This window comes from Hippocampus zosterae, chromosome 1 (genome assembly GCF_025434085.1).
Source record: "Hippocampus zosterae strain Florida chromosome 1, ASM2543408v3, whole genome shotgun sequence".
Classification (NCBI taxonomy): Eukaryota; Metazoa; Chordata; class Actinopteri; order Syngnathiformes; family Syngnathidae; genus Hippocampus; species Hippocampus zosterae.
In genome coordinates this window covers 19362544-19384222 of record NC_067451.1, presented here as the reverse complement: position 1 = coordinate 19384222, position 21679 = coordinate 19362544, and the positions used below count along the sequence as shown (strand labels likewise).

The window sequence follows — 21679 nt, the reverse complement described above, 5'->3', positions numbered from 1 at the left end:
TCCAGCTAGTGATGCTGAAATGCACCCCCTTGGTAATTGATCTTAAATCCAATGACATTCTCTAAATTCTCCAATGCAAAAGTTCACAATTTTGCTGTGTGCCTAATTATTAGTGTTGTCTTTTTTGAGTTTTAATTCATACTAACAGAGTGGCAATGGCAGATGTCTGCTGCGTTGTTTCTTCACATTTGCCTCAGATTGCTCTGATCTTTGTTGCTTGTTATCTTTTAAAGAGTGCAAGACATTCACTGATTGAGGAAGGAATATGTCGGTACAAAAGTGTATATAGTTATTTTGAGAAGTATTAAAATGTGGACTGGATGGTTAGACATAACAGACGGTTTACCTTCGCTTTATTTTAATATCATGAGAACAATTAGTGTCAACCGTGCTGATATTGTGAGGCATTTGGCCGTAATAGTTCCAATGCGGATAATTTTTTATCACTGGCTGACGGAGCAAAAACAATTATTATCTTCTGGTTTGAATTCCTGTATGTGTAATTGTCATTGTAAGGGTGCAGTTGATGTCTTCGAAATAAATGTTTCAAATATAAATAAAGCCCATCATTTTACCATCTGACTAGACACATGTCTATAAAACTCATACAATAGAAAACAAGCTTGATTTTATTTCATGAAACTTTTTTTAAAATAATGAAAACGATCGCTGGCTACAAAATGTTGAAATTGCTCTGATGATACACCATGCATTGGCAAAGTTGCTCAGACCCCCCGAGTGGATGCATGCAGTAATGTTATATGTTGCGCTGTTGTTCACCTGTCGGTTTATTCCACATGATGGCACTCAAAGAAGTTGCTGTCAGAATGTTCACGGGAAATAGCATCTTAAATTTGGGGAATGATCTTTTGAAATAGGAATAAACCTCACGCACATTCTCAGGCTGTTTATTGAATATTATCTCTGGAGTTTCATTATTTTTAAAAAATCTGTGATATCATAACAAGCATGCTCGGCTCATAAAGAAATTACCATGTGTAGTCCATATCTCCTGTACTGTATGTTATAATTCAACATAACGTTACATGTGTTTCATTTGATATCAAGAGCATCCGTATCCATATTTTAACCTTCAATTTTGTTTCCTGGCCCTCCAGAAATGTTCACTTCATTCAGTCAAGTGACTCTTTGAGTTTATGGATGCATGGAAAACATCTGACGTTTTATAAGATTTGATAAACAAGGGGACTTGTTAAATCCCAGTTGGTTTACTCTCATTCATGGTTTGATTAAATAGCATGATTATTTTAGGAATATGCCCTGTGCTTGGCTGGCGACCGATTCAGGGTCTCCCCCGCCTACTGCCCGGAGACAGCTGGGATAGGCTCCAGCACCCCCCGCAACCCTAGTGAGGATCAAGCGGTTCGGAAGATGAATAAATGAATTTTAGGACTATGCACAGTAATGCAAGGCAAATGACCACACCTAACAGGTAACATTAGACAGTTTTTACGAGGCCTCGTACACTTTGTGTATTAGAATCCCTTTGAATTTAGGTCTTACACAGAACACTATGTTGTTGAATTCATGTATTGAGTGTGGCAGAAGATCAGGGATAGTCGCACAGTATTCATATTGGGATAGTCGCACAGTATTCATAGCCGTTTTTCAACTTTCATCTTGGAAGTCGGCTCGAGGTGTCACATTTGGCTGCTTTTTGCAAACCAGGGACCGATGTCACTCAGTAACAAAAAGCTTGTATTATCCGAAAATACTTAACCGTTCTCTCGTGTGAATCAATGGTAACTGCATTTCAGATTATTCGGGCCTACAGTATACTGTATAATGAATTGAGACGTGAGAGAAAAACGTGTCTAAAACGGAAACGCAAGTCTTTTCGTGTCTGTGTATTTGAAATGTTTTGATATTTTCCGATGCAGGAAAACCAGTGGGTGACGTTCTTTCCCACCAGGGCTTGAAAGCACAAGAAACAAAACAAGGTACCTCTGATAGTTTTGCACAAGGTAAAGACGAATTCAAACTTGCCAGCTCATACCTATTATGTGTGTGTGTCCATATTTATAGATGGCTGATGAAGAGGAAACGAGGGAAGTGCTGTTTCCAGACTGGGAGGGTCCAGATAAAACTGGCCTGACTATTGAACAGACACGTGAAGGAGAGATTTTTGTGAAAGAAGTGAAAGGAGAGTCACCAGCAGCACGATCTGGGAAAGTATACGAAGGTAGTTTTTCGTTTTTTTTCTTAAAATATGTTCTTTTGTTTTTGTCGTAAAATTCTACAAAACCCTTTCTGACTATAACACGTGCACTTTTATTTAATAGGTGACCAGATTGTTGGTGCGACAATCTATTTTGACAACATGAGCTCAGAAGAAACAGCTGAGCTGCTGAAGACACTGAACCGCCACAAGGTTGGATTAAAACTACAAAATAAAGACAAATCGCCAATCTGCTCTCCCTTGAGTACACCATGTCGTTCTCCACTGGGTACTTTGACATGGGAGGGGAAGTTAGGAAGTACCAGTCCAGACATCCTTCTCGTAAGTTTTTTTTTTTTTTTTTGGTAACATCTTACTTCTTGTCAACTGTCGAGTACATGAAATTATGTGGTCGAATCACATCATGTTGCTGGACGGATAGCTATTATTGTAATTCAAATTATTTTTCAAAAATCCAAAAATATATCCGAAGCATTTGTTGAGCATTGAAAAAAAAAAAAAAAACACCTGACAGGTCCACGTGCTTGTTGTATCTACAGTCCATGGTATTGGTGAATATGTAGCACTTGAAAATCATTCTCTCCTATGTTATGTAAACTGTACATTAGCAATTTTCTAATGCGTAATGCCTTGTGTTTTTCTCTGAACAGAGTGGGGATGATGAGGACTATAAAAGGATTTACACAAGGAAGATCAAACCAAGGCTCAAGTCTGAAGACCTTGCCGAAGGAGTGGATGTACGCACAGAGCGGCATAGCAGCACAAGTAGCGACGGCAGTACAATTACAACTGTTACCCGCCGTATCACCACCTACACTGTGGATATGCCAAGTGGCATAAGTGAGCAACTTGAACTTTCAAGTCCAGATTTCAAAGGGCAAAAGCAAGAGTCAGGGGATGGCTCTTTCGGAATGAGAATCTCACATGGTAGCCCTTCAGATGCACAGGCAGCTGAAGGAGGAGTTTTTGACTTGGGAAATGTTTCTTCCAAGCTAAGGGACAATTCAAACACTGGAAATAGGCACATTTCAATGGGAGGCACAGGAGGTAGAGAGGTATTTACAACAGATAATGACAATGGAGGGTCAATTTGTGTGTCTGTACCAGAAAAAGGAAAGCAGGTTTTCGTGACATCCATCGAAAAAACACAAAAGGGTGAGGGAACAAAGGTGAAGTTACCTGAAATTACTGTTAGTCACCCGCATAAAAAGGAATCCGACTCAATTAATATTTCAAACATCTCATTGAGCGGAGGTTTTCCAGATGCTGAAAGTCCATCTGCATATACTAACGTCAACATTCAAACAAAAAAGTATCACATTCGTGGCCCAGAGGTAACTCTTGAACAGAAAGAAGGGGATTTCAAAATGCCTCAAATAAATGTAACATCATCTGGAACGGAAGGTTCAAATTTTGATGGAAAAACTCATGAAATTAAGATAAGTCAGACAGGCCCACCAACAAAAGCAAAAGTGGACATATCAACTCCAAAGATGGATGGGAATGTAAAAATACCAGGTGTGGTCATTCAGGGTGCAGAGGTAAAAACTGAAGGGCTAAAAGGAGAAGGCGCAAAGTTGAGTAAATATATTCCCAAATCTGACATTTCAGGCCCAAGCATTACCATGCCAAATGTGGAATTGAATCTGAAAGGCCCCCAAGTCAAAGGTGACGTAGATCTGTCATCACAGAATACTGAAAAAGATGTAGAAGCAGCAGAGATAGAACTCCAAAGACCAAAAACCGACATAAAGGACACAATGGGTAGGATTGGCTTTGGGGAAACAAAAACGGCAACGTTGCAGGAGGGGCAGGACCCAGACATTAACATAAAACTGAGCAAGACTGGTATTGATGTCAACACTCCTGAGGTTGACATTCAAGGACCAATTGTTATCAAAGACCCAAAAGTCGACATTAACGTTTTTCCAGGAAGCATAGGTCCAAAACTGGAGGCTCCTGACGTTGGCATCAACCTTCCAAAATCTAATGTTGACATAAATGTCTCTGAGGTTAACATTAAAGGTCCGTCAGTTGATGTCAGTCCTCCAAAAGGTAGTTTGAACATTCAGGGCCCTGCACCAACTATTGAGGGAGGTCGCATTGGCAGTACCAGTGTTAAGATCAAGGGACCAGAATTGCCTGAGGTGGATTTAAATCTGAAAGGCCCTAATCTCAAAGGTGACATAGATATGTCCGCACGACATATCCAGGGAGGGAGTACAGTGCCTGAAGTAGATATCAAAGGTAAAAAAATTGACAACAAAGGCCCCAAAATTGGATTTAAAATGCCAAAGGTTAGTATGCCAGAATTTGGGTTTGAAGGTCCAAAATTGAAGGGACCTGACATTGACATCAACATTAACAAGGCCAATATTGATGTCAAAAGCCCTGAAGTTGATATGAATCTCCCCAAAACTGACGTGGACATCAAGGGTCCAGATTTAGACGTTGAATTACCAGATGTTGACATTGGCAGTCCAGGATGGAATAAAACGGGACCAAAAGTAAAAATGCCCAAAACTTCTGGTCCAAATATTAACGTTCCAGATTTGGGTATTAATCTAAAACTCAAAGGTGATGTTGATGTGTCAGTTGCAAAAATCAAGGGAGATATTAAAGGGCCAGAAGTGGACATTAAAGGCCCAAAAGTTGACATCAAAGGCACCAAGACTGGATTTGAAATGCCCAAAATAAGTATGCCAGAATTTGGCTTTAAAGGTGCAAAACCAGAGGGTCCTGATATTGACATCAACCTCCCCAAGGCCAATATTGATGTCAAAGTCCCTGATGTTGATGTCAGTCTCCCCAAAACTGATGTGGACATCAAGGGTCCAGATCTCGACATTGAACTACCAGATGTTGACATTGGCAGTCCAGGATGGAAGATCAAGGCACCAAAAATGAAGATGCCAAACATCTCAGGCCCAAATATCAACATGCCTGATTTGGATTTCAGTCTTGAAGGTCCTAAAGTCAAAGGTGATGTTGATGTTTCAGTACCAAATATCGTGGGAGATATTAAAGTGCCGGAAATGGACATCAAAGGCCCAAAAGTTGACATGAAGGACCCCAAAGCTGGAATTGAAATGCCCAAAATCAAAATGCCAGGATTCGGCTTTAAAGGTCCAAAATTAGAGGGCCCTGACATTGACATCAACCTTCCCAAGGCCAATATTGATGTAAATGTCCCTGATGTTGATGTCAGTCTCCCCAAAACTGATGTGGACATCAAGGGTCCAGATTTCGATGTTGAAATACCAGATGTTGACATTGGAAGTCCAGGATGGAAGATCAAGGCACCAAAAATGAAGATGCCAAACATCTCAGGCCCAAATATCAACATGCCACATTTGGATTTCAGAGTAAAAGGTCCTAAACTCAAAGGTGATGTCGATGTTTCAGTGCCAAATATCGAAGGAGATATTAAAGTGCCGGAAATGGACATCAAAGGCCCAAAGGTTGACATTGAAGGCCCCAACACTGGAATTGACATGCCCAAAATCAAAATGCCAGAATTTGGCTTGAAAAGTCCAAAACTGGAGGGCCCTGATATTGACATCAACCTTCCCAAGACCAATATTGATGTAAATGTCCCTGATGTTGATGTCAGTCTCCCCAAAACTGATGTGGACATCAAGGGTCCAGATCTCGACATTGAAATACCAGATGTTGACATTGGCAGTCCAGGATGGAAGATCAAGGCACCAAAAATGAAGTTGCCAAACATCTCAGGCCCAAATATCAACATGCCACATTTGGATTTCAGAGTAAAAGCTCCTAAACTCAAAGGTGATGTTGATGTGTCAGTACCAAATATCGAAGGAGATATTAAAGTGTCGGAAATGGACATCAAAGGCCCAAAGATTGACATTAAGGGCCCCAACACTGGAATTGACATGCCAAAAATCAAAATGCCTGAATTTGGCTTGAAAGGTCCAAAATTGGAGGGCCCTGATCTTGACATCGACCTTCCCAAGGCCAATATTGATGTCAAAGTCCCTGATGTTGACGTTGGTCTCCCCAAAGCTGATGTGGACATCAAGGGTCCAGATTTAGATGTTGAACTCCCTGATGTTGATATTGGCAGTCCAGGATGGAAGATGAAGGGACCAAAAGTGAAGATGCCAAAAATTTCAGGCCCAAATATCAACATGCCAAATTTTGATTTAAATCGAAAGGGTCCTAAGGTTAAAGGTGATGTTGATGTCTCAGTACCAAATATTGAGGGCAATATTGAAGGACCAGAAGTGGACATCAAAGGCCCAAAAGTTGACATTAAAGGTCCAAAGACTGGATTTGAAATGCCAAAAATCAGTATGCCAAAATTTGGCTTTAAAAGTCCAAAACTGGAGGGTCCTGATGTTGACATCAACCTTCCACAGGCCGATATTGATATTAAAATTCCTGAGGTTGACCTTCAAGGCGTGAAAGTTGATGTAAGTCTCCCCAAAGCTGATTTGGATGTCAAAGATGCAAACATTGACATTAAAGGACCAGAACTTGACATAGACGGTCCAGGTGGATCAATCAAAGGACCAAAATTCAAATTGCCAAGCATCTCCATGCCTGATGTGGATTTCCATCTGAAAGGTCCGCAACTCAAAGGTGATGTTGATATTTCAGTACCGAATGTTGAAGGAGATATCAAAGCTCCAGAAGTGGACATAAAAGGCCCAAAAGTTGATATAAAAGGTTCAAACACTGGATTTGAAATGCCAAAAATCAAAATGCCAGGATTTGGCTTTCAAGGTCCAACACTGGAGGGCCCTGACATTGACATTAACCTTCCGAAGTCCAATATTGGTATCAAAATCCCTGAGGTTGATGTGAGTCTCCCAAAAACTGATGTGGATATCAAGGGTCCAGATTTAGATGTTGACCTCCCAGATGTTGATATTGGCAGTCCAGGATGGAAGATAAAGGCACCAAAAATTAAGATGCCAAACATCTCAGGTCCAAATATAAACATGCCACATTTGGATTTCAGTCTCAAAGGTCCCATGGTCAAAGGCGATGTTGATGTCTCACTACCAAATATTGAGGGCAATATCCAAGTGCCAGAAGTGGATATCAAAGGCCCAAAGGTTGACATTAAAGGCCCTAAGACTGGATTTGAAATGCCAAAAATCAGTATGCCAAAATTTGGCTTCAAAAGTCCAAAACTGGAGGGTCCTGATGTTGACATCAACCTTCCCAAGGCCGGGATTGATGTCAAATTCCCTGAGGTTGACCTTCAAGCCCCGGAAGTTGATGTAAATCTCCCCAAAACTGATTTGGATGTCAAAGATGTTAACATTGACATCAAAGGACCAGAACTTGACATAGACAGTCCGAGTGGAAAGATCAAAGGACCAAAATTCAAATTGCCAAGCATCTCCATGCCTGATGTGGATTTCCATCTGAAGAGTCCTAAACTCAAAGGTAATGTTGATGTGTCAGTACCAAATATCGAAGGAGATATTAAAGTGCCGGAAATGGACATCAAAGGCCCAAAAGTTGACATTAAGGGCCCCAACACTGGAATTGACATGCCCAAAATCAAAATGCCAGGATTCGGCTTTAAAGGTCCAAAACTGGAGGGCCCTGATATTGACATCAACCTTCCCAAGGCAGATATTGATGTAAATGTCCCTAATGTTGATGTCAGTCTCCCCAAAGCTGACGTGGACATCAAGGGTCCAAATCTTGACGTTGAAGTACCAGATGTTGACATTGGCAGTGCAGGATGGAAGATCAAGGCACCAAAAATGAAGATGCCAAACATCTCAGGCCCAAATATCAACATGCCACATTTGGATTTCAGTCTGAAAGGTCCTAAACTCAAAGGGGATGTTGATGTTTCAGTGCCAAATATTGAAGGAGATATTAAAGTACCGGAAATGGACATCAAAGGCCCAAAAGTTGACATTAAGGGCCCCAGAGGTGGATTTGAAATGCCCAAAATCAAAATGCCTGGATTCGGCTTTAAAGGTCCAAAACTCGAGGACCCTGATATTGACATAAACCTTCCCAAGGCCAATATTGATGTCAATGTCCCTGACGTTGATGTTAGTCTCCCCAAAGCTGATGTGGACATCAAGGGTCCAAATCTTGACGTTGAAGGACCAGATGTTGACATTGGCAGTGCAGGATGGAAGATCAAGGCACCAAAAATGAAGATGCCAAACATCTCAGGCCCAAATATCAACATGCCACATTTGGATTTCAGTCTAAAAGGTCCTAAACTCAAAGGTGATGTTGATGTTTCAGTGCCAAAAATCGAAGGAGATATTAAAGTACCGGAAATGGACATCAAAGGCCCAAAAGTTGACATTCAGGGCCCCAGAGGTGGATTTGAAATGCCCAAAATCAAAATGCCAGGATTCGGCTTTAAAGGTCCAAAACTGGAGGGCCCTGATATTGACATCAACCTTCCCAAGGCAGATATTGATGTAAATGTCCCTAATGTTGATGTCAGTCTCCCCAAAGCTGATGTGGACATAAAGGGTCCAGATCTCGATGTTGAATTCCCAGATGTTGACATTGGCAGTCCAGGATGGAAGATCAAGGCACCAAAAATGAAGATGCCAAACATCTCAGGCCCAAATATCAACATGCCACATTTGGATTTCAGTCTAAAAGGTCCTAAACTCAAAGGTGATGTTGATGTTTCAGTGCCAAATATTGAAGGAGATATAAAAATACCGGAAATGGACATCAAAGGCCCAAAAGTTGACATTCAGGGCCCCAGAGGTGGATTTGAAATGCCCAAAATCAAAATGCCAGGATTCGGCTTTAAAGGTCCAAAACTGGAGGGCCCTGATATTGACATCAACCTTCCCAAGGCAGATATTGATGTAAATGTCCCTAATGTTGATGTCAGTCTCCCCAAAGCTGACGTGGACATCAAGGGTCCAAATCTTGACGTTGAAGTACCAGATGTTGACATTGGCAGTGCAGGATGGAAGATCAAGGCACCAAAAATGAAGATGCCAAACATCTCAGGCCCAAATATCAACATGCCACATTTGGATTTCAGTCTAAAAGGTCCTAAACTCAAAGGTGATGTTGATGTTTCAGTGCCAAAAATCGAAGGAGATATTAAAGTGCCGGACATGGACATCAAAGGCCCAAAAGTTGACATTAAGGGCCCCAGAGGTGGATTTGAAATGCCCAAAATCAAAATGCCAGAATTCGGCTTGAAAGGTCCAAAACTGGAGGGCCCTGATATTGACATCAACCTTCCCAAGGCAGATATTGATGTAAATGTCCCTGATGTTGATGTCAGTCTCCCCAAAGCTGATGTGGACATCAAGGGTCCAGATCTTGACGTTGAAGTACCAGATGTTGACATTGGCAGTGCAGGATGGAAGATCAAGGCACCAAAAATGAAGATGCCAAACATCTCAGGCCCAAATATCAACATGCCACATTTGGATTTCAGTCTAAAAGGTCCTAAACTCAAAGGTGATGTTGATGTTTCAGTGCCAAATATTGAAGGAGATATTAAAGTACCGGAAATGGACATCAAAGGCCCAAAAGTTGACATTCAGGGCCCCACAGGTGGATTTGAAATGCCCAAAATCAAAATGCCAGGATTCGGCTTTAAAGGTCCAAAACTGGAGGGCGCTGATATTGACATCAACCTTCCCAAGGCAGATATTGATGTAAATGTCCCTAATGTTGATGTCAGTCTCCCCAAAGCTGACGTGGACATCAAGGGTCCAAATCTTGACGTTGAAGTACCAGATGTTGACATTGGCAGTGCAGGATGGAAGATCAAGGCACCAAAAATGAAGATGCCAAACATCTCAGGCCCAAATATCAACATGCCACATTTGGATTTCAGTCTAAAAGGTCCTAAACTCAAAGGTGATGTTGATGTTTCAGTGCCAAAAATCGAAGGAGATATTAAAGTGCCGGACATGGACATCAAAGGCCCAAAAGTTGACATTAAGGGCCCCAGAGGTGGATTTGAAATGCCCAAAATCAAAATGCCAGAATTCGGCTTGAAAGGTCCAAAACTGGAGGGCCCTGATATTGACATCAACCTTCCCAAGGCAGATATTGATGTAAATGTCCCTGATGTTGATGTCAGTCTCCCCAAAGCTGATGTGGACATCAAGGGTCCAGATCTCGATGTTGAATTCCCAGATGTTGACATTGGCAGTCCAGGATGGAAGATCAAGACACCAAAAATGAAGATGCCAAACATCTCAGGCCCAAATATCAACGTGCCACATTTGGATTTCAGTCTAAAAGGTCCTAAACTCAAAGGTGATGTTGATGTTTCAGTGCCAAATATTGAAGGAGATATTAAAATACCGGAAATGGACATCAAAGGCCCAAAAGTTGACATTCAGGGCCCCAGAGGTGGATTTGAAATGCCCAAAATCAAAATGCCTGGATTCGGCTTTAAAGGTCCAAAACTCGAGGACCCTGATATTGACATCAACCTTCCCAAGGCAGATATTGATGTAAATGTCCCTGATGTTGATGTCAGTCTCCCCAAAGCTGATGTGGACATCAAGGGTCCAGATCTCGATGTTGAATTCCCAGATGTTGACATTGGCAGTCCAGGATGGAAGATCAAGGCACCAAAAATGAAGATGCCAAACATCTCAGGCCCAAATATCAACATGCCACATTTGGATTTCAGTCTAAAAGGTCCTAAACTCAAAGGGGATGTTGATGTTTCAGTGCCAAATATTGAAGGAGATATTAAAGTACCGGAAATGGACATCAAAGGCCCAAAAGTTGACATTAAGGGCCCCAGAGGTGGATTTGAAATGCCCAAAATCAAAATGCCTGGATTCGGCTTTAAAGGTCCAAAACTGGAGGGCCCTGATATTGACATCAACCTTCCCAAGGCAGATATTGATGTAAATGTCCCTAATGTTGATGTCAGTCTCCCCAAACCTGACGTGGACATCAAGGGTCCAAATCTTGACGTTGAAGTACCAGATGTTGACATTGGCAGTGCAGGATGGAAGATCAAGGCACCAAAAATGAAGATGCCAAACATCTCAGGCCCAAATATCAACATGCCACATTTGGATTTCAGTCTAAAAGGTCCTAAACTCAAAGGGGATGTTGATGTTTCAGTGCCAAATATTGAAGGAGATATTAAAGTACCGGAAATGGACATCAAAGGCCCAAAAGTTGACATTAAGGGCCCCAGAGGTGGATTTGAAATGCCCAAAATCAAAATGCCTGGATTCGGCTTTAAAGGTCCAAAACTCGAGGACCCTGATATTGACATAAACCTTCCCAAGGCCAATATTGATGTCAATGTCCCTGACGTTGATGTTAGTCTCCCCAAAGCTGATGTGGACATCAAGGGTCCAAATCTTGACATTGAAGTACCAGATGTTGACATTGGCAGTGCAGGATGGAAGATCAAGGCACCAAAAATGAAGATGCCAAACATCTCAGGCCCAAATATCAACATGCCACATTTGGATTTCAGTCTAAAAGGTCCTAAACTCAAAGGTGATGTTGATGTTTCAGTGCCAAAAATCGAAGGAGATATTAAAGTGCCGGACATGGACATCAAAGGCCCAAAAGTTGACATTAAGGGCCCCAGAGGTGGATTTGAAATGCCCAAAATCAAAATGCCAGAATTCGGCTTGAAAGGTCCAAAACTGGAGGGCCCTGATATTGACATCAACCTTCCCAAGGCAGATATTGATGTAAATGTCCCTGATGTTGATGTCAGTCTCCCCAAAGCTGATGTGGACATCAAGGGTCCAGATCTCGATGTTGAATTCCCAGATGTTGACATTGGCAGTCCAGGATGGAAGATCAAGACACCAAAAATGAAGATGCCAAACATCTCAGGCCCAAATATCAACGTGCCACATTTGGATTTCAGTCTAAAAGGTCCTAAACTCAAAGGTGATGTTGATGTTTCAGTGCCAAATATTGAAGGAGATATTAAAGTACCGGAAATGGACATCAAAGGCCCAAAAGTTGACATTAAGGGCCCCAGAGGTGGATTTGAAATGCCCAAAATCAAAATGCCAGGATTCGGCTTTAAAGGTCCGAAACTCGAGGACCCTGATATTGACATAAACTTTCCCAAGGCCAATATTGATGTCAATGTCCCTGACGTTGATGTTAGTCTCCCCAAAGCTGATGTGGACATCAAGGGTCCAAATCTTGACGTTGAAGGACCAGATGTTGACATTGGCAGTGCAGGATGGAAGATCAAGGCACCAAAAATAAAGATGCCAAACATCTCAGGCCCAAATATCAACATGCCACATTTGGATTTCAGTCTAAAAGGTCCTAAACTCAAAGGTGACGTTGATTTGTCCGTACCAAATATCGAGGGAGATATTCAAGTGCCGGAAATGGACATCAAAGGCCCAAAGGTAGACATTAAAGGCCCCAAACCTGGATTTGAAATGCCCAAAATCAAAATGCCAGAATTTGGCTTTAAAGGTCCAAAACTAGAGGGCCCTGACATTGACATCAACTTTCCCAAGGCCGATATTGATGTCAAAGTCCCTGAGGTTGAACTTCAAGGTCCGGAATTCGATGTAAATCTCCCTAAAACTGATTTGGATGTCAAAGGTGTGAACATTGACGTCAAAGGACCAGAACTTGACATAGACAGTCCGAGTGGAAAGATCAAAGTACCAAAATTCAAATTGCCAAGCATCTCCATGCCTGATGTGGATTTCCATCTGAAGAGTCCTAAACTCAAAGGTGATGTTGATGTGTCCGTACCAAATATCAAAGGAGATATTAAAGTACCGGAAATGGACATTAAAGACCCAAAAGTTGACATGAAGGGCCTCAAAACTGGAATTGACATGCCGAAAATCAAAATGCCAGGATTCGGCTTCAAAGGTCCAAAACTGGAGGGTCCTGATATTGACATCAACCTTCCCAAGGCCAATATTGATGTCCAAGTCCCTGATGTTGATGTCAATCTCCCCAAAACTGATGTGGACATCAAGGGTCCACATCTCGACATTGAAGTACCAGATGTTGACATTGGCAGTCCAGGATGGAAGATCAAGGCACCAAAAATGAAGATGCCAAACATCTCAGGTCCAAATATAAACATGCCACATTTGGATTTCAGTCTAAAAGCTCCTAAACTGAAAGGTGACGTTGATTTTTCCGTACCAAATATCGAGGGAGATATTCAAGTGCCAGAAATGGACATCAAAGGCCCAAAGGTTGACATTAAGGGCCCCAAACCTGGATTTGAAATGCCCAAAATCAAAATGCCAGAATTCGGCTTTAAAGGTCCAAAACTAGAGGGCCCTGACATTGACATCAACATTCCCAAGGCCGATATTGATGTCAAAGTCCCTGAGGTTGAACTTCAAGGCCCGGAATTCGATGTAAATCTTCCCAAAACTGATTTGGATGTCAAAGGTGTGAACATTGACGTCAAAGGACCAGAACTTGACATAGACAGTCCGAGTGGAAAGATCAAAGGACCAAGATTCAAATTACCAAGCATCTCCATGCCTGATGTGGATTTCCATCTGAAGAGTCCTAAACTCAAAGGTGATGTTGATGTGTCCGTACCAAATATCGAAGGAGATATTAAAGTGCCTGGACTGGACATCAAAGGCCCAAAAGTTGACATGAAGGGCCTCAAAACTGGAATTGACATGCCCAAAATCAAAATGCCAGGATTCGGCTTTAAAGGTCCAAAACTGGAGGGTCCTGATATTGACATCAACCTTCCCAAGGCCAATATTGATGTCCAAGTCCCTGATGTTGATGTCAGTCTCCCCAAAACTGATGTGGACATCAAGGGTCCAGATCTCGACATTGAAGTACCAGATGTTGACATTGGCAGTCCAGGATGGAAGATCAAGGCACCAAAAATGAAGATGCCAAACATCTCAGGTCCAAATATAAACATGCCACATTTGGATTTCAGTCTAAAAGCTCCTAAACTCAAAGGTGATGTTGATTTGCCCGTACCAAATATCGAGGGAGATATTAAAGTGCCGGAAATGGACATCAAAGGCCCAAAGGTTGACATTAAGGGCCCCAAACCTGGATTTGAAATGCCCAAAATCAAAATGCCAGAATTCGGCTTTAAAGGTCCAAAACTAGAGGGCCCTGACATTGACATCAACCTTCCCAAGGCCAATATTGATGTCCACGTCCCTGATGTTGATGTCAGTCTCCCCAAAACTGGTGTGGACATCAAGGGTCCAGATTTCGAAGTTGAAGTACCAGATGTTGACATTGGCAGTCCAGGATGGAAGATCAAGGCACCAAAAATGAAGATGCCAAATATCTCAGGCCCAAACATCAACGTGCCGAATTTGGATTTTCATCTCAAAGGTCCGAAAGTTAAAGGTGATGTTGATGTGTCAGTACCAAATATCGAGGGAGATATTAAAGTGCCAGAAATGGACATCAGAGGAACTAAAGTTGACATTAAGGGCCCCAAAACTGGAATTGAAATGCCCAAAATCAGAATGCCAGGATTCGGCTTTAAAGGTCCTAACCTAGAGGGCCCTGATATTGACATCAACCTTCCTAAGGCCAATATTGATGTCAAAGTCCCTGAAGTTGAACTACAAGGGCCAGAGTTTGATGTTAATCTTCCAAAAGGCGATTTGGATATTAAAGGCCCAAAAATGGACATTGAAGGACCAGATCTTGACATTGACAGCCCCAGTGGGAAAATCAAGGGACCAAAATTCAAGATGCCAAAGATCTCAGGGCCAAGTATCTCTATACCTGATGTGGACTTCCACCTTAAAGGCCCTAAACTTAAAGGTAACGATGCATCACTCCCCAATATCGAGGGAGAAATAAAGTCTCCAGATATTGATATTAAAGGTCCCAAGGTTGACATTAAGGGTTCGAAGAGTGGTTTTGGATTCCCCAAGTTTAAAATGCCGGACTTTGGCTTCAAAGGTAAAAAATTCGAAGGTCCTGACATTGACATAAACCCCCCCAAGGCTAATATTGACATCAAGGCCACGGGGGTAGACACACAAGGGCCTGAAGTGAGTGTCAGTCTTCCGAAAGCTGATTTGAAAATTAAAGGTGCAGAACTGGACATCCAAGCACCAGATGTTGATATTGACAGTCCCAGCGGTAAAATCAAAGGACCAAAATTCCAGATGCCCAAAATTTCAGGACCAAGCATTTCCATGCCTGATGTAGATTTCCATGTGAAAGGCCCGAAATTGAAAGGTGATGTTGATGTTTCTGCACCAAATATCGAGGGAGATATTAAAGTGCCGGAAATGGACATCAAAGGCCCAAAGGTTGACATTAAGGGCCCCAGAGGTGGATTTGAAATGCCCAAAATCAAAATGCCAGAATTCGGCTTGAAGGGGCCAAAACTGGAGGGCCCTGATATTGACATCAAACTTCCCAAGGCAGATATTGATGTAAATGTCCCTGATGTTGATGTCAGTCTCCCCAAAGCTGATGTTGATGTCAGTCTCCCCAAAGCTGATGTGGACATCAAGGGTCCAGATCTCGATGTTGAATTCCCAGATGTTGACATTGGCAGTCCAGGATGGAAGATCAAGGCACCAAAAATTAAGATGCCAAACATCTCAGGCCCAAATATCAACATGCCACATTTGGATCTCAATCTAAGAGGTCCAAAACTTAAAGGTGATTTTGAGGTGTCAGTACCAAATATCGAAGGAGATATTAAAGTGCCGGAAATTGACATCAAAGGCCCAAAAGTTGACTTTAAGGGCCCCAAAACTGGATTTGAAATGCCCCACATCAAAATGCCAGAATTAGGCTTTAAAGGTCCAAAACTGGAGGGCTCTGACATTGACATCAACCTTCCCAAGGCCAATATTGATGTTCAAGCCCCTGATGTTGATGTCAGTCTCCCCAAAACTGATTTGGACATCAAGGGACCAGATCTCGATGTTGAAGTACTAGATGTTGACATTGGCAGTCCAGGATGGAAGATCAAGGCACCAAAAATGAAGATGCCAAATATCTCAGGCCCAAACGTCAACATGCCTAATTTGGATTTTCATCTCAAAGGTCCGAAAGTTAAAGGTGATGTTGATGTGTCCGTACCCAATCTCGAGGGAGATATTAAAGTGCCCGAAATGGACATCAAAGGCCCAAAAGTTGACATTAAGGGCCTCAAAACTGGAATTGACATGCCCAAAATCAAAATGCCAGGATTCGGCTTTAAAGGTCCAAAACTGGAGGGCCCTGATATTGACATCAACCTTCCCAAGGCAGATATTGATGTAAATGTCCCTGATGTTGATGTCAGTCTCCCCATAGCTGACGTGGACATCAAGGGTCCAAATCTTGACGTTGAAGTACCAGATGTTGACATTGGCAGTCCAGGATGGAAGATCAAGGCACCAAAAATGAAGATGCCAAACATCTCAGGCCCAAATATCAACATGCCACATTTGGATTTCAGTCTCAAAGGTCCTAAACTCAAAGGTGATTATGATGTGTCAGTACCAAATATCGAGGGGGATATTAAAGTGCCGGACATGGACATTAAAGACTCAAACGTTGCTGTTAAAGGGCCTGGATTTGAATTGCCTAAAATGAAAATGCCACAATTTGGGTTCAAAGGACCAAAACTTGAAGGTGACATTCAGGTTCCTGGGATTGATTTTCAAGCTCCAGATGTTGATGTCAGTGTTCCCAATGTTGACTTGGACATTAAGGGCGCAAAATTTGAAATCGAAGGCCCAGATGTTGAAATTGATAGCCCTACCGCAAAGCTCAAGGGACCGAAATTCAAGATGCCAAAACTCTCGGGACCAAACATTACCATGCCAAGTCTGGATTTACATCTCAAAGGCCCTAACCTTAAAAGTGATGTTGATGTATCAGTACCAAACCTTGAGGGGGTCGTCGAGGGTCCTGACGTTGACATAAGCCTCCCCAGTTTTCAGGGTGATGGTGAAGGAAACATTAATTTGCCAAAAGCTGAGCTCGATGTCGAAGATCTTGATGTTCCAGGATTCAGCACTAAGAAATCTAAATTCAAGATACCAAAGTTCGGTTTCAGAGGGCCAAAGATAAAGAGCCCGGAAATTGATGTGAAACAGACACATGAAAATATCAACATCAGAGGAAAGACTGGTAGTTTTGAAGGAGTGGATGTAGACATGGATGTAACGGGCCCAAAAATAAAAGGACCCAAATTTAAGATACCAAAATTTGGTTTTAAGGTGCCTAAGGTTGAAATTCCAGGAGCGGATCTTAATCTGACTCAGGGCAGTGGAGAGATACATTTCCCAGATGTTGACATTGGAGGACCAGAAGTAAAAAGTAGGGATCCTAATATTAAAATCAAAGGAACAAAGCTCAAAATGCCATCGCTCGCGGGAACAAATTTTTCTCTTCCTGATGTTGATTTTAATCTGGAAAGTTCAAAAGTCAAACTTGACACAGACATGTCACTTCCAAAGACTGACATAGATATAAAAGTACCAAGTGGTGATGTAAAAGGTCCGAAATTTCAGGCGCCAAATAATGACATCAACCTACCCAGGGCTGATATTGACATCAACGTTCCTGAGGTTGATGTTCCAGGGCCGGATGTTAATTTGAGTCTACCCAAAGCTAATATGGCAATGAGGGGATCCAAAATAGATGGTGAAGGACTAGATGTTGATATGGACAGTGGTGGAGGGAAGATCAAGGGATCAAAATTCAAGATGCCAAAAATGTCCGGACCAAACATCACCATGCCAAATCTCGATTTGAATGTGAAAGGCCCTAAATTCAAAGGTGATGTAGACGTGGGACTACCACATGTTGAGCGTGATATTAAAGCACCAGAAATTGAAATTAAAGGTGTTAAAGCTGATATTAAGGGGGCCAACAGTAAATTTGGATTACCAAAAATGGAAATGCCAGACTTTGGCTTTCAACGTCCAAAACTTGAGTGTCCTGATGTTGACATAAGCATGCACAAGGCTAATATTGATGTGCCCGAGGTTGACATTGACATTAAAGGCCCAAAAGTTGATTTCAGTCAACCCAGAGCCGAATTGGCTGTTAAAGGCCCTGAATTGAATTTTGAAGGGCCTGATGTTGACATTGACAGTCCCAGTGGTAAGATCAAGGGGCCAAAATTCAAGATGCCAAATCTCGCAGGACCCAACATTTCATTGCCTAATGTGGATTTCCACATGACCAGTCCTAAACTCAAAGGTGACATTGATATGTCTGTACCAAATGTTGAAGGAGATATTAAAGCTCCAGAATTGGATATAAAAGGCCCCAAGGTTGACATGAAGGGCCCCAAGACTGGAATTGAAATGCCTAAAATCAAAATGCCAGGGTTTGGCATTAAAGGTCCAAACCTGGAGGCCCCTGACATTGACATCAAAATTCCCAAGGCTGATATTGATGTCAAATTCCCTGAGGTTGAACTCCAAGGCCCGGAATTCAATGTAAATCTTCCCAAAGCTGATTTGAACATTAAAGGCCCAAATGTTGACATTCAGAGTTCTACGGGTGGATTTGAAATCCCTAAATTAAAAATGCCGAAATTTGGCTTCAAAAGTCCTAAAATGGAGGGCTCTGACATTGAGATCAACATTCCCAAGGCCAATATTAATCTAAAAAACACTGAAGTTGAACTTCAAAGCCCAAATATTGATGTCAGTCTCCCCAAAGCTGATCTTGACATTAAGGGGCAAAAACTCGAATTTGAAGGTCCAGCTCTGGACAGTGACAATCCTAATGCTAAAATCAAGGGACCAAAATTCAAGTTGCCAAAAATTTCAGGTCCGAATCTCAACATGCCAAGTGCGGATTTCAACCTAAAACATCCTAAAGTTGAAGGTAATGTGAATGTATCAGGACCAAATATTGAGGGAGACATTGCAGCACCAGAAATTGACATCAAAGGCCCAAAAATTGACATTAAGGGCCCCAAGATTGGATTAGAAAAGCCCAAAATCAAAATACCAGGATTTGGCATCAAAGGTCCCAACCTGGAGGGCTCTGACATTGACATAAAACCTCCCAAGGCCAATATTGATGCCAAAGTCCCAGAGGTTGAACTCCAAGGACCAGAAGTTGAAGTAAATCTTCCCAAAGCTGATTTGAACATTAAGGGCCCAAAATTGCCAAGTGCAGAACCAACAATCTCTGGATCACACATTTCCATACCTGATTTCAATTTGAAAGGTCCAAAAGTCAAAGGCGAAGTAGATTTGTCAGTACCTAATTTTCAAGGAGAGATAAAAGCACCAGCAATGGATATCAATTATTCAAATGTTGACATTAAAGGTACTATGGGTGGATTTGAAATTCCTCGATTAAAAATGCCGCAGTTTGGCTTCAAAGGTCCAAAACTGGAGGGCCCTGACATTAATGTCAATATTCCCAAAACTAATATTGATGTCAAAGTCCCAGGGGTTGGCGTTCAAGCTCCAGAACTTGATGTTAGTCTCCCAAAAGGTGACATTAAAGGCCCAACATTTAGTGTTGAAGGACCAGACGTTGACATTGATAGTCCCAGTGGTAAGATTAAGGGACCAAAATTAAAGATAGCAAAAATCTCAGGCCCAAACATCTCCATGCCAAAAGTTGATTTAAATTTACGAAGTTCTGACTCAAAAGGTGACATACATATGCCCGGAACCAATTTTGAAGGAGAAATCAAAGCACCAGGATTGGTTATCAGTGATCCAAAAATTAAGGGTCCAACAGGGGCATTTGAAAGTTCAAACATGAAAGGTGATTTGTCATATCCTGATATAGATGTCAGCATAAAGGGGAAGAAGGGTAAATTCAAACTTCCGAAAGTAACAGGAAAGGCAAAGAAATCAGACTTTGACTCAGAGCCACCAACTGTTGATGTAACAGCAGGAACATCGAATATTAATGTCCAAAGATCAAAAGTTAAAAAGCCAATTTTTGGTAAACTTCAATTTCCTGATGTTGAACTTGATATCAAATCTCCAAAAATTAAAGGTGATGGATTTTTATCTGAGGAGTTGAAGTCCCCCACTGCAGAGTTGCAGGGTTCTGTTACCAGCAGTCCAAATGTTAGTTACGAAGGCTTAGATGTGAAGCTAAAGACTCCACAGTTCAAAATGCCAGACATTGACATTTCTCCGGCAGGCGGCATTTTTAGAGGCCTTCAGTATCCTGAAGGTACAGTGACATTTCCCAAACTCAAGGTTCCAAAATTTGGTTTCATGCTGCCCGAGATTGGGAGCCAGGAGGGTGATGGAAAGGTTGCAACGAAAGTTGCAGCTCGTGGAGAGCTTCAGTGCTCAGCGGACATTGCCGTTTCCAATCCAGAAATAAGGCAGGGTGAGGGAAAGACAAAGGTGAAGATAGCAAATTTTTGGGGCAAATCAAAAGCAAAGGGCAGGAGTGCAGGGGACCTTCGGGGAACAGAGGTTGAACTGAGTACCAGTGGAAAAGGAGAGGTCTCTAAAGACTTCAGTGTACATAGTGGAGAAGGAAAATTACAATTTGAGGGTGATGCTGGACTCACCGTTTCACCCAAAAGCAAGTCAGCTTCATTGGATCTTTTCAAGAAGTCAAGACATCGATCTTCCTCTTTGAGCGACGAGGGTGGGCTTGCAGTTGTTTCCCCTTCAGGACACTTTGAAGCAGAGGGCAGTGATATTTCATTAGATCTAAGTGGACCAAAGGTCAAAGGAAAGAAAGGCAAGTTGAAGTTTGGCACCTTTGGAGGTTTTGTTTCCAAGTCAAAGGGCTCGTATGAAGTGACATATGGTGAAGGCAGTGAAGCAGCAGTGGAGGGTAGTGCAGGTGTGTCATTGGCCACCCCAAAATCATGATTGTCCTCATCGTCCAGCAGTGATAGTGGGTCAAGGGGTGCTTTGAAGTTCCCGAAAATTGAACGGTCTGTATCACCAAAAAATGAGTAAATTGTTCATGACCTGAACTCAAACCCGAAAAGATCTTCCCTCCATACCGATATGACAGACAGCACATAACACTCTTCAAAGCTCCGTTCACATGTAAAGAGAGAAAACGCAATCATCTCATTTTTAAGTTTACCTGTGATAAGATAAGATAAGATAAGATAAGATAAGATAAGATAAGATAAGATAAGATAAGATAAGAAAACCTTTATTAGTCTCGCAATAGATAGAAATGCAATGATAGACAGAAAGGAGAGGGATACGTTACGGCCCCATCAAACTGTAAATAAATTGTATTGTAATAAATATTGTTTTCCTGTACATAGTCAAGATTTATTAAGAATATACCATTTCACCAAATTTTCCACTAACAACGTGTTACCGGTATTATTTTGTCCTGCTTCATTCAATTATAGGTTGTTCACGAATGGGTGTGGTATAATTTTATGCAGGGTCTGTTTCGCTGAAGAGTCAAAATAGTTATTTTGAAGGAACATGTAGTTTATACAGTTAAAAGCAAATGTAAACTGTTTCCAGTTTTAGTTTCAAACTTTGATTTTTGTATCATCAGTTATTTTTGCATCTTAAAGCTGGGTCTGTGTAACATACTCTGTTTGGTGATGTTTTATCGATT

At 41.8% G+C, this 21679-nt stretch overlaps 1 protein-coding gene across 1 annotated transcript in view; it reads left to right on the top strand.

Annotated features, from left to right (window-relative positions):
• ahnak (AHNAK nucleoprotein) overlaps window positions 1-21048 on the top strand; it is a 30358-nt gene extending 9310 nt beyond the window's left edge. Inside the window, 11 exon segments of the mRNA XM_052061080.1 lie at window positions 1902-1961; window positions 2047-2203; window positions 2304-2521; window positions 2851-6625; window positions 6695-7372; window positions 7442-12712; window positions 12782-12969; window positions 13375-14385; window positions 14428-15184; window positions 15248-16071; window positions 16114-21048. Coding sequence (XP_051917040.1) covers window positions 2047-2203; window positions 2304-2521; window positions 2851-6625; window positions 6695-7372; window positions 7442-12712; window positions 12782-12969; window positions 13375-14385; window positions 14428-15184; window positions 15248-16071; window positions 16114-21048 — 17814 coding nt within the window. The 5' untranslated portion in view covers window positions 1902-1961.
• The last annotated feature ends 631 nt before the right edge of the window (window positions 21049-21679 follow it).